A 14,214-nucleotide genomic window follows, 5' to 3' on the forward strand; every position below is an offset into this window, starting at 1 on the left:
TAAGACTGTCATCGGTGAGGACTGTTTATCATTGCATTGGAAATCAGGGCAGTCTGGCTGACAGCTAAGGTTGCACAGTCAGGAAGTGAAGCTCCGTRGAGCTATTCCACTGTAACATATTGCCACCTACTGGGTATAGAGGACAAGTGCATCCTAGAGAACTAAGTGGAAGCAATCTTACCCACAAAAAAAWTCCATTACAGGAAAAAGTGATAAATGATGTACAATTGGCAAAAGAATCGTAGAAATAACATTTTATTTATACAAAATTAAGTGAATATATTGATAAGTTATCAAAACATCACAYCAGGGTAAGCCTACACGAAACACAGCCCTTATTTGAAGTGTTTCTAAAATCCCCTATGGGAAAAATGTTTGACTGTTAGATTTTATGGGTATTATGACACGTCCACTGTGGGGTTTTATAGTGCACAGTATCAGTTATAGTGTACAGTATCAGTTTGTCAAACACCACCTGTTTTCCCAGTGCAAGTTACTCTTGTCTCATCCTCCCTCCACTCCTTAAATGTCCCTCCCCCATTCCTCTCTCCTAACCTCCGCTGTCTCTGCTAATCTCTCCCGCTACTCCTCTTTTTCTCACTTTTCCTTTACCTTTTCCCTCCCCTTTTCTGCTCCCCCTTCGACCTCTCCTCCCTCCCTCACTCTCTCCAGCTCAGCCCCAGTGTCTGGGCGATGAAGGAGAAGATGTGAGTATCCTCCAGGATGGCCTTAGCAGTAGGCTTGCCCGCTCCGTGACCGCTGCGGGTGTCCACCCTGACCATGAGAGGCTGGCGCTGCCCGGGGCTGCTGCCCACACCGTGCTGCAGTGTGGCACAGTACTTCAGGGTGTGGAGGGGCACCACCCGGTCGTCATGGTCGGCAGTCAGTAGGAGCATGGCAGGGTAGGCAGCGCCAGCGTGAGAGCTAGGGGGGAGGTTGTGAAGTGGGGAGTACCTGAGGGTGAGAGGGGAGAGGAGGGAGGGAGAATGTATTTATTGTACAAATTACAAAGTGCATGTGCAAAGGTAGAACGCGCCGTCCAATGCAGTTGTGTTTATGTTCAGTATGTGATGTATGTTTAGTGTGTGTGTGTGTGTGATTGAGTATGCCAGACTTACTCAATGAGCCATTTGAACTGCTCAGGGTGGTCTGCGCAGCCGTAGTCAGTGGTCCAGGCGTGGCCGATGGTGAACTTGTGGAACTTGAGCATGTCCATCACCCCAACTTCAGCCACAGCACAGCCGAACAGGTCCGGACGTTGGTTCACACATGCCGCTGGGTGTGCGTGAGAGAAAGAGTTAAATCTCAGACACACCGGTGTCCGCAAAGACCTTGGAAGTCGTCAGCCACTCAGCCTGGTTAAAATACTCCAAACCAGGAAGTGGCAGCAGTGTTGTTTGGCAATGCATATCCATGTGTATTGCTTATGGTCTAGATTCCAAGCTGGCTGCGCTAATGTTGTTATTTTGTAGAAAGCACTTGTTGATACTAGCCAGATAACTACCTAGCAAGATGACAAAGAACACATTTAATTCACTCTCCATAATCCCATACTGCCAGCCCATAGCAAAAATGTTTAGCATATTTGCTAGCTAGCACAACATTACTAGACAGCTAGCTAAGGACACTGCACTAACTCGGCAGCTAACACAGGAAGCTGTTTCATGAAAACTAACGAACCCATTGTGATTAAATTATAACGTTAATAATAGCTACAGTGGTTAGCTAGCTTGGAGGAAGTATTTAGTGTTGTGTGCATTGCGTCTGTGCACTTAGCTAGCTACCATCCCATAGCCTACGTTGCATATGAAGTGTGRCTGGCTCATCCGTGGAGACAATGCCCTCTTTTTYYCCCTTTTTTGTTGGCTTCCCCACGTGGGRGTTCGTGCCCTCTGATTGGCYCAAAGTCAAGTTGTTGTCCACGAACAATTGCCGTTTTGAATGTGCAGTGAAAGTGCAGTAACTGCAATCAACTGTTATTTTGGATGCAGTATTTGCAACATACTGCAATCGTTTTTTAATAAGGGTGGGTTGGCACACAGCAGGYTCTGCTTTTGTTCTAGCAAGCAAAGGAACGGGCTCCCACTGTGATAAGTACCTATCGGCAGTGAGATTCTCGGTGTGTTGTGAGAGAGAGAGAGAGAGACCTGTCTTACACTTGTTACACTTCTTAAAACATACCCAACTCACTTTGACCGTCACACACACTACAACAACATCCAATCTTTCCTAAATGGCCAATTAAAATAGGGAAGAACACTTTTAGTTGGGTTTGTACAATGCCATATGGTTGGCAGTCTTTCTAAATCATGTAGCTTACTACTGTTTAATGTGCTGTGTAATCACTGAATTAATTGAAGCTAAGTAGCTAACTACTATTGGATRTATTTTAAATTAACAATCATACTGAAGATATAAAAAAATGAAATKAGATAATACAGTAATGACTGATCGAACTAGGAGACAATTTAGAAAGATGGTCTTAAAACACGCACACACACACACACACTCTTCCCCATCCCCTCTCCATACCCACGAGCAGTCCCCCATTGGAGGCTCCGTTGATGGCTATGCGGCTGGCTGTGGTGTAGTTCTCTTGGATCAGATACTCTGCTGCACACTGGAAGTCGTCAAAGCAATTCATCTTGTTCCCCAGGGCACCACCTAGACAGAGACAGGAATTCAACTCAACAGGATACAGCCATAGTYTATAGATATTATTACTGTTATATTMATAATATTTGCCATTTAGCAGACATTTTTAACCAAAGCATGCAAACCATCCATACATTTTACGTGCAGGTGGACCCGGGAATCGAACCCACTATCCTGGCGTTGCAACCGCYAAAGCAGCACCATGCTCTACCAACTGGGCTACAGAGATAGACTGAGCCTGGATCTCAATAGTCATAACTACAGTCGTTTCCTGCTCATCTTATTTGCTCCACCCGAGGATGAAAGGTGAAGGCAGAATAGTGAAAAGCTGTGCTCTTAAAATAGACTAGCAAATCCCAGCCCATAGTCTTAGGTTAAATCAAGCTATTTCTATGTGTCTTTATGCGGTGAAGACACAGTACCTTTGTGCCAGGTCTGTCCGTACTCCCCTCCTCCTCTGATGTTGGCTACAGCCAGGATTCCCCCCAGGTGTCTGACAAACAGCAGGTACGGAACACTGACAGACACAGAGACACAGAGAGAGACACAGAGAGAGAGACAGAGAGAGAGAGACAGAGAGAGGACAGGTGTCACTCAAATCCCACCGACACAGAATACAGGTCATTTGGATGAATTATACTTATGAATTCCTGGAGGGGAAAGATACATAACGTTCCACTGGAGACTCATGCATTGTGATACTAACTTGTAGTATGGTTGGATGGAGTTCTCAAAACCTCCATATCCGTACAGGAAGACAGGATGTGATCCGTCCTTCTTTAGACCACGGGCGTGCACCAGAAACATGGGGATTTTAGTTCCATCCTTACTGGGGTAAAACACCTGAAACACACAACAATGTCCTCATACTGAGATTGTCCAGATACTATAAGTTGTTACTGTGCTTAGTTGCAATCTGCTGTTGTCATACCTGGTTGGTCTCATAGTCCTCCTGTTGAATACCCTTCACCTCCACCTGTCGGAACACCGTGGGTTCTGGAGACGCCTGGCTCAGGTCACAGTGGTAGATCACACCTGGGAGGGACACGACACATAGGTAGGGGGTTTGAGGTCATGAGGAGGTCAAAGGTTAGAGATGAAGAGAAAGTTGGCAGAGARGGTACCCAACATTAGTATTCAAAGTTAGTCTTCTTTGTGTTGAACGTTAGCCATCACTCCATAGTGAGGATGTTAACCCTAATGAATCATAATTAGGTGAAAACAAACACTTCAGGTTATGCCAATGAACATCAGCCTCGTCCATAGGTTAGTCCCAATAAATGACATATCCTTTTCATATATCTCACACCGCAAAATAAGTTGAGTATCCCCTGCGAGACWGTACAGTACCTGGCGTGGTGAAGGAGGTGAACTTGTAGAAGAAGTCAGTGTGTTTCTTCTTACAGCTGAGGCCCACCACAGTGCCCACGTCCAGAGGCAGATCTCTGACCAGACCACCAGTGGACAGCTCATACAACTGCAGGATGTCCTTCACGTCATGGACATAGTTGACCARCAGGTGGTGCTGGTTCACACAGGCCACAGAGCCTATAGGAACACAGAGAAAATGCTCACAATGTAGGCTAATTGGTTTCTTTATGAGCATATCAGCAGGTCATTTATTTMTGTTTAAAACTTGAAGCATTATAACAAATTGCATAATGCACCAACAACCTGACATATACACTGAGTGTACAGGACCTGTCTCTTATACACATCTAGATGTGTATAAGAGACATGGCACAATGTGTGCCATCAAAACACACCCCACACCACCAGCCTGCAATGTTGACACGCAGCATGATGGATGCATGTACTCGTGGTTTTCTCCATACCCTAGTCCTCCCATCAGCRTGAAACAACAKGAACCGGGATTCATCAGACCAAGCAATGTTTTTCCAATTTTCCAGTGTCCAGTGTTTTTGTTCCTTAGCCCACAGCAGCCGCAGTTTCTTGTTTTTTGCTGAAAGAAGTGGAACTCTGTAAGGTCATCGGCTGCCATACCCCATTCATGTTAATGTACGACGAGTTGTGCATTCTTTTAMGGGACACCAATGCTGTACTGGACTGTCACTTGACTAACTGTAGCCCAWCWGTTACGCTGCTCAATTAGTTTATCATGTATGCTCATTTTTCAACGTTAAAGTACACTGCTGTTTTTCTATTGTCCAACAGATGGCAGTCTGCTTCTGTACAGCATGGAACACAAACTCTGTTTACTCCTTTCACCTCAAATGGACTTTGTCTAAGATACAGTAACTACACTGGACATTCTAGTAGAGGTCAACCGATTAATCGCCATTTTCATAACAATCGTTAATCGGCCTTTTGGACGCCGATTACATTGCAATCCATAAGGAAACTGCGTGGCAGGCTGACCACCTGTTACGCGAGTGCAGCGTCAAAAGGACCTTGCTGATGCAAGGAGCCAAGGTAAGTTGCTAGCTAGCATTAAATTGATCTTATAAAAAACAATCAATCTTCACATARTCCCTAGTTAACTACACATGGTTGATGATATAAATAGGTTAACTAGCTTGTCCTGCGTTGCATATAATCAATGCTGTGCCTGTTTCAACTTCGCCAAAAGGGTGATGATTTAACAAAAGCGCATTCGTGAAAAAAGCATATTCGTTGCACAAATGTACCTAACCATAAACATCAATGCCTTTCTTAAAATCAATACACAGAAGTATATTTCTTTAAACCTACATATTTAGTTAAAATAAATGCATGTTAGCAGGCAATATTAACTAGGGACATTGTGTCACTTCTCTTGCAAGCAGATTCAGGGTATATGCAACAGTCTGGGCCGTATATACCCTGTTTCTTCCAAACAAAGACCGTAATTAAATTTGCCATAATTTTACATAATTATGACATAACATTGAAGGTTGTGCAATGTAACAGCAATATTTAGTCTTAGGGTTCCCACCCGTTTGACAAAATACRGAATGGTTCCGTATTTCACTGAAAGAATAAACGTTTTGTTTTCGAAATGATAGTTTCCGGATTTGACCATATTAATGACCAAAGGCTCATATTTCTGTGTGTTTATTATAATTAAGTCTATGATTTGATATAGCAGTCTGTCTGAGCGGTGGTAGATAGCAGCAGGAATTCAAACAGCACTTTACTGCGTTTGCGAGCAGCTCTTAGCAATGCTGGAAGCACAGCGCTGTTTATGAATTCAAGCCTATCAACCCCCGAGATTAGGCTGGCAATACTAAAGTGCCTATAAGAACATCCAATAGTCAAAGGAATATGAAATACAAATGGTATAGAGAAATAGTCGACGCGTCATAATTCCTATAATAACTACAACCTAAAATTTCTTACCTGGGAATATTGAAGAACTGTGAATACTGAACAACCAGCTTTCATATGTTCTCATGTTCTGAGCAAGGAACTTAAACGTTAGCTATTTTACATGGCACATATTGCACTTTTTTTGGTCCTTCAATAACCGGTATCGTGTTGAAAAATCATAATCGGTCGAYCTCTACATTCTAGTATAGGGAGTTCAGCCAAGAAGTGCAATGCTAGTAAGTGAAGTAGAATATGAATAGAACTAAATGTCAATACTGCAGCTTGAGTTTCTTGATTTCCAACAGTATGTAAACTCAGCAAAAAAAGAAACGTCCTCTCACTGGTCAACTGCGTTTATTTCAGCAAACTTAACATGTGTAAATATTTGTATGCCATAACAAGATTCAACAACTGAGACATAAACTAAAAACAGTTCCACAGACATGGTACTAACAGAAATTGAATAATGTGTCCCTGAACAAAGGGACACATTAATCAAAGTAACAGTTCAGTATCTGGTGTTGCCACCGCTGCATTAAGTACTGTAGTGCATCTCCTCCTCATGGACTGCACCAGATTTGCCAGTTCTTGCTTGCTGTGAGATGTTACCCACTCTTCCACCAAGAGCACCTGCAAGTTCCCGGACATTTCTGGGGTGAAGGCCCGAGCCATCACCCTCCGATCCAACAGGTCCAGACGTGCTCAATGGGATTGAGATCTGTGCTCTCGCTGGCCATGGCAGAACACTGACATTCCTGTCTTGCAGGAAATCACGCACAGAACGAGCAGTATGGCTGGTGGCATTGTCATGCTGAGGGTCATGTCAGGATGAGCCTGCAGGAAGGGTACCACATGAGGGAGGAGGATGTCTTCCCGTGTAACGCACAGCGGTGGATTGCGTGCAATGACAACAGCTCAGGCTGATGATGCTGTGACACACCGCTCCAGACATGACGGACCTCCACCTCAAATGATCCGCTCTAAAGTACAGGCCTCAGTGTAACGCTCATTCCTTCGACGATAAACGCAAATCCGACCATCACCCTGGTGAGACAAAAAACGCGACATTCTGGTATACGCGGCAGTTGTTGTTGCCATCCTGTACCTGTCCACAGGTGTGATGATTGGATGTACCGATCCTGTGCAGGTGTTGTTACATGTGGTCTGCCACTGCCGAGGACGATCAGCTGTCGTCCTGTCTCCCTGCAGTGCTGTCTTAGGCGTCTCACAGTACAGACTCAGGCCACATCTGCAGTCCCTCATGCCTCCCTTCAGCATGGCCGGGAAGGGGGCATGTTGCAACACACGATGAGCCAGGGACGGCTGGCATCTTTCTTTTGGTGTTTTTCAGATGTCAGTAAGAAAGGCCTTTAGTGTCTAGTTTTCATAACTGTGACCTTAATTGCCTACGTTCTGTAAAGCTGTTAGTGTCTTTAACGGACCGTTTCACAGGTGCATGTTCATTAATTGTTCTATTGGTTCATTGAACAAACAGTGGTTTAAACCTTTACAATGGAGATCTGTGAAAGTTATTTGGATTTTTTATGAATTATCTCTTGAAGACAGGGGTCCTGAAAAGGGCCATTTCTTTTTTTGCTGAGTTTTTGTGTGTATGTGTACACCTGCAGTTAAGGTTATACTCGTGTGTATGAGTTTGTACATTTCTAAGTGTRAGTGCACAGACGGATGGATAGAGAGAGAGTGAGAGAGACACACAACCTTGACCCTATCAATACACTGAGCATACATCACAAACCAGACTAGACATCTATGGCATCACATTCAGTACCCATTTAAAATCTCTCAGCTAACAGAATGAGGGCTTTATTTTCGGCTTGCGCGAAGGAGGCACAAGTGTCAAAAAATGCAATTTCGTCATGCAAACGGGTCTTTCCAGCCCTAACGCCAGATTCGGCAATTTATATGTCTAACATCAGCTCACGTGCGCTGAGGTGGTAGGGGTGGCAATAGCAGGTGTGTCCTTAAAAACAAGCGCAAAAGTGACAATTTCATGTAGCGCTAATGAGACCCACAAGAAGCAGATCTTAACGGCAACGCTGTTGATAATGTCATGGATTTTGAGAGCGGAAGCGCAGACTATCCAGCCACGACACACAGTGCCCATGGAAGGAGAGCCTTTTGTGCCAGTGAATCTCGTATGCAGAAACATTTAAAAAACAATTGGTTTCCCCCTATTTCGTTTAATTTAATTAAAAACCAAGCATAGCCTACCCTCACCTTAATTAAGGCTGGTTTAACAGCATCGCATATGTGCGTCCTTTTATCCTGATCATTAGTCAAAAGTAGCCTATGAATAAAGGGGTTTTAAATGGTATACTGACATTTTTTGAAGGTTTTTGCCCCACTACATTGAAAAAGTGTGCCAGATCTTACCAAGCCTGGATAGGTATCTTATGACCTATCAGCTTGCTACGTCACAAACCTCTTGCAGGTGTGTTGGATGTCARAACGTAATTCATGAGACAAAGTTCCCGGACAATGCTTAAAGTGCCTTCAGAAAGTATTCATACCCCTTGACTTATTCCACATTTTGTTGTGTTATAGCCTGAATTGAAACTTTATTTAATATAACTTTTTCTCACCCATCTACACACAATACCCCATAATGACAAAGTGAAAACATGTTTTTATACATTTTTGCACATTTATCGAAACTGAAATAAAGAAACATCTCAATTACATAAGTATTCCCACCCCTGAGTCAATACTTTGTAGAAGCACCTTTGGCAGCGATTACAGCTGTGAGTCTTTCTGAGTCAGTCTCTAAGAGCTTTCTACACCTGGATTGTGCAGCATTTGCCCGTTAATCTTTTGAGAATTCTTCAATTTCTGTCAAATTGGTTGCTGATATTGCTAGACACTTTCAGGTATTGCCATAGAATTTCAAGTAGATAAGTTGAAGTCGGAAGTTTACATACACCTTAGCCAAATACATTTAAACTAGTTTTTCACAATTCCTGACATTTATCCTAGTAAAATTCCTGTTTAGGTCGTTAGGATCACCACTTTATTTTAAGAATGTGAATTGTCATAATAATAGTTTAGAGAATTATTTATTTCACTTTTATTTTCTTTCATCACATTCCCAGTGGGTCAGAAGTTTACATACACTCATTAGTATTTGGTAGCATTGCCTTTAAATTGTTTCACTTGGGTCAAACATTTCGGGTAGCCTTCCCAAGCTTCCCACAATAAGTTGGGTGAATTTTGGCCCATTCCTCTTTACAGAGCTGGTGTAACTGAGTCAGGTTTGTAGGCCTCCTTGCTCGCACACGCTTTTCAGTTCTGCCCACAAATTTCTATAGGATTGAGGTCAGGGCTTTGTGATGGCCACTCAATACCTTGACTTTGTTGTCCTTAAGCCATTTTGCCACAACTTTGGAAGTATGCTTGGGGTCATTGTCCATTTGGAAGACCATTTGGACTAGCTTTAACTTCCTGATGATTCTTGAGATGTTGTTCAATATATCACAAATTCTTCGTTCCTCATGATGCCATCTATTTTGTGAAGTGCACCAGTCCTTCTGCAGCAAAGCACCCCACAACATGATGCTGCACCACTGTGCTTCACGGTTGGGATGGTGTTCTTCGGCTTGCAAGCCTCACCCTTTTTCCTCCAAACATAAATGTTATTATGGCCAAAGTTCTGTTTTTTTTTCTCAGACCAGGGACATTTTCTCAAAGAGACATCTTTGTCCACATGTGCAGTTGCAAACTGTAGTCTGGCTTTTTTATGGCTGTTTTGGAGCAGTGGCTTCTTCCTTGCTGAGCGGCCTTTCAGGTTATGTCGATAGGGACTCGTTTTACTGTGGATATAGATACTTTTGTACTGTTTCCTCCAGCATCTTCACAAGGTCCTTTGCTGTTGTTCTGGGATTGATTTGCACTTTTCGCACCAAAGTACGTTATCTCTAGGAGACAGAAGCGTCTCTTTCTGAGAGTTATGACGGCTGAATTTTCACAGTCAACTTAGTGTATGTAAACTTTGACCCACTGGAATTGTGATACAGTGAATTTTAGTGAAATAATCTGTCTGTAAACAATTGTTGGAAAAATGATTTGTGTCATGCACAAAGTAGATGTCCTACCGACTTGCCAAAATTATAGTTTGTTAACAAGAAATTGTGGAGTGGTTGAAAAACGAGTTTAATGACTCCAACCTAAGTGTATGTAAACTTCCGACTTCACCTATATAGACAAACTGTAACTCGGCCACTCAGGAACATTCAATGTCTTTTGTAAGCAACTCCTGTGTAGATTTGCTTGTGTTTTAGGTTATTGTCCTGCTGGAAGTGAATTCATCTCCCAGTGTCTGGTGAAAAGCAGACTGAAACAAGTTTACTTCTAGGATTTTGTCTGTGCTCCATTAAGTTTTTTTTTTATCTTGAAAAACTCCCCAGTCCATAACTTACAAGTATACCCATAACATAAAGCAGCCACCACTATGCTTGAAAATATGAAGAGTGTTACTATATGTGTTATATTGGATTTGCCCCAAACATTACATTTGTATTCAGGACAAAAGTGAATTGCTTTGCGACATTTTTTGCAGTATTACTTTAGTGTCTTGTTGCAAACAGGATGCATGTTTTGGAATATTTTATTCTTACAGGCTTCCTTCTTTTCCCTCAGTCAATAAGGTTAGTATTGTGGAGTAGCTACAATGTGTTGATCCACCCTCAGTTTTCTCCTATCACAGCCATTAAACTCTGTAACTGTCACCATTGGCCTCATGGTGAAATCCCTGAACGGTTTCCTTCCTCTCCAGCAACTGAGTTTGGAGAGAGTGGTAGTGACTGGTGTATTGATACACATCAAGTGTAATTATATATTCACATGCTCAAAAGGATATTCAATGTCTGCTTTTTTTTTTACCCATCAACCAATAGGTGCCATTATTTGGGAGGCATTGGAAACCTTTGGGTGAATCTGTGTTTGAATCTCTGCTGACTAGCTTATTAATTGAGTCAATATTCATTCAATCAAAACTTTTGCACACCTATCATGATTACTAGTGTTACATTTTACCGAACTTTTTGCTTAATACAAGGTTGAATATTATTGACTCAAGACATTCAGTTTTCATGTTTAATTCTAAAAATAATTTCCACTTTGACATTATGGGATATTGTGTGTTAGCCAGTGACAAAAAAATCTAAATTTCATCCATTTTAAATTCAGGCTGTAACACAACAAAAGTGGGGGAAAATCAAGGGGTGTGAATACTTTCTGAAGGCACTGAACAATGGTGAACCATTGGTTGATGCAATGCAAACCCTGCACATCTAGTTAGCCAGGAATTGACCGAGGGCCACTAGTACCTTGCTACGTCACAAACCTCTTGCAGGTGTTTTGTTCTAAAATGATACATGAGACAAAGTTCCTTACTTGCAAAAGTTTTACTTTTTATTTTAAATTCATGATATGACGAAGGTCGGTTAACCAAGACGAGAAGTTCCACTCACTGTGGTTTGATAGACTGAAGCATGAATATGTCAATTAAAAAGTTAAACCTAACCACACGGTATATATTTAATCCAGTGGTCTCCATCCCTGATTCTGGTTATTCACGTCGAAGGTTTTCGTTTCAGCCAGCACTAAAACATCTGATTCCGCTAATCACCATCATCAGGATGGTATTAGGTCATATCAGTTGTTTTAGTAGTGGGCGGAACAAAATCCTGCACACCCTGTAGCTCTTCAGAACGGAGGGGGGTTTGGAGCACTGCTCAAGTTGTCTTACCCAGGACGTCCTTGTATGCTGGGTAGGAGGGTCCTCCAGTGGTCCTTGTCTGGTTTTCCAGGTCAATGTTGATCAGGCAGTAACGAGGGGCGTCACGGTTGGTGCGGAAGGTGAACACACTGCCTCGTTGGTGATGTAGGAGTATGCGCCTCAAAGTTAGCCCAGCTTCACCCAGGGCAGCAGGCCTATAGGTACAGAGGGAGTCAAACACTGAACAAAATATAACGCAACAGGTTAATTGTTGGTCCCATGTTTCATGAGCTGAAATAAAGAGCCCAGAAATGCTCCATACGCACAAAAGCTTATTCTCTCAAATTTTGGCACAAATTAGTTTACATCCCTGTTATGAGCATTTTATTGGGGTGGAAGTAGTGCTGAGGAGTATTTCTGTCTGCAATAAAGCTTTTTGTGGGGAATCTCTTCTGATTGGCTGGGCCTGGCTCCCCTGTGGGTGGGCTGACTCCCAAGTGGGTGGGCCTATGCCCTCCCAAGCCCACCATGTGAAATCCTAGATTAGGGCTAATGAATTTATTTCATTGACTGATTTCTGTAACTCAGCAAAATCTTTGAAATTGTTGCATGTTGCGTTTATATTTTTGTTCAGTTATTATTGGCACACTTGCAATATACAATGGAGTGCAATGGAGCAGAATGTGGTTAGAGATAAATTACCAGTAAACTAGAATCACTTGCCTCCAACCACATTCATTTCATTTTGAATAATTTCATCCAGGCCATTTGAAAAACCAAAATGTCAGTTTTTTCTTGGTCTGTGAGTTGTAAACAAATACCAAAAGTTGTTTTTAATCAACATATTTTAGAAGAAAAAGTGAATCATGCAAGGGAGCGAAAATATTTGACCGCATCTGTACAGGCAAATAGAAGGGTCTGATTAAGACGGTAGGGACAGACTGTGATGCCATTGGGCAGCTTCTGCAGGTCACAAGTACAGCTGGTTGACTGGCTCACAGCCCTCTGTGATGTCCAGCACTGCATACCTGCCGTCATCTGACACCTAGAGAGAGAGAGCGAGAGAGAGAGAGGAGAGCAATGCGAGTCTTTACTTACAAACTGAGATCAAATGATAGAAAGAGAGACAGATCCGAGAGAAAGAGAGGCAAATAAGGTGGAGGAGAGAGACAAAAGTGAGGGAGATGAGACAAATAAAGAGAGAGTCATAGCAGTAGAGTTACATGGAGAATGTGGTGTACACAGGTAGGAAATGGAATGAAAAAAGCATTTGCTCTTCTAAGCCCACCGTTACTCCACTGTGCATTTTGGATTGTCAGGGACTCAGCCACCAGGATGTCCTCTGATTGGTTGGTGCAATCACATGGTAGTAGAGTTTCTGGTTGAGGTTTGGATGTGGTTCTCTGTGCTGTGTGGAGAATGCAGAAAGCTGATTGGGTAACATCACCTTTAGCGGAGTTGCATCAACTGGATGCATGCGGTTTTCAGGGATAATTAACCTAGCTTCCTTTTCCGCTGAAAACTGGATGTGGGACTAGGGCTGTGTGGTCATGTAGCCGGCCGGACCGGGAGGCCATGGGGCGTGCACAATTGGCCCAGTGTCGTCCGGGTTAGGGAGGTTTTGCGGCAGGGATATCCTTGTCTCATCGTGCACTAGTGACTCCTGTGTCGGGCCGGGCGCAGTGCACGCTGATCAGGTGCCAGGTGTACAGTGTTTCCTCCGACACATTGGTGCGGGTGACTTCCGGGTTGGATGTGCATTGTGTCAAGAAGCAGTGTGGCTAGGTTGGGTTGTGTTTCGGAGGACGCATGGCTCTCGACCTTCGCCTCTCCCGAGTCAGTACGGGAGTTGCAGCGTGAGACAAGACTGTACTACTACCATTGGATTCAATAAATTGGGTGATAAAGGGGTAAAAAAATAAATAATAATAATTAGCATAAACACGTTTAGCATCTCCTTGCTTCTAACATAGCCTACAAGCCACTGATTCAGATTTTTGAACATCTACATTTTAAAAAAGTATAATATCAATTTAATACAGCCTACACCAGTGGTTCCCAAAATTGTTATAGTCCCGTACCCCTTCAAACATTCAACTTCCAGTGGCATACCACCTCTAGCACCAGGGTCAGCGCATCTAATGTTGTTTTTTTGCTCATTGTAACTAAGCCTGCACACACACTATACGATACATTTAATAAACATAAGAATGACAGTGAGTTTTTGTCACAACCCGGCTCGTGGGAAATGACAAAGACTCTTACAGAGCCAGGGCACAAATAATAATAAAATAATGAGCAATAATTTTGCTCTTTATTTAACCATCTTATATATAAAACTTATTTGTTCATCAAAAATTGTGAATAACTAACCACAGGTTAATGAGACGGGTGTGTTTGAAAGGATGCACATAACTCTGCAATGTTGGTTGTATTGGAGAATGTCTAGTTTAAATCATTTTCCACACACAGTCTGTGCCTGTATTTAGTTTTCATGCCTGTGAGGGCGAGAATTG

General features: G+C 42.7%; 1 protein-coding gene across 1 annotated transcript in view; it reads right to left on the reverse strand.

The window, feature by feature from the left end:
- Positions 1-239: 239 nt before the first annotated feature.
- Positions 240-14,214, reverse strand: part of LOC111955038 (prolyl endopeptidase) — a 39,902-nt gene continuing 25,927 nt past the window's right edge. The window contains exons 9-15 of the mRNA XM_023975073.3: positions 4,006-4,203; positions 3,587-3,690; positions 3,362-3,498; positions 3,078-3,172; positions 2,533-2,664; positions 1,119-1,275; positions 240-954 (exon numbers count right to left, since the gene is read on the reverse strand). Of these exons, the coding sequence (XP_023830841.1) occupies positions 660-954; positions 1,119-1,275; positions 2,533-2,664; positions 3,078-3,172; positions 3,362-3,498; positions 3,587-3,690; positions 4,006-4,203 (1,118 nt within the window). The 3' untranslated portion in view covers positions 240-659. The remainder of the gene's footprint in view (positions 955-1,118; positions 1,276-2,532; positions 2,665-3,077; positions 3,173-3,361; positions 3,499-3,586; positions 3,691-4,005; positions 4,204-14,214) is intronic.

Source organism: Salvelinus sp. IW2-2015, linkage group LG30 (genome assembly GCF_002910315.2).
Source record: "Salvelinus sp. IW2-2015 linkage group LG30, ASM291031v2, whole genome shotgun sequence".
Classification (NCBI taxonomy): Eukaryota; Metazoa; Chordata; class Actinopteri; order Salmoniformes; family Salmonidae; genus Salvelinus; species Salvelinus sp. IW2-2015.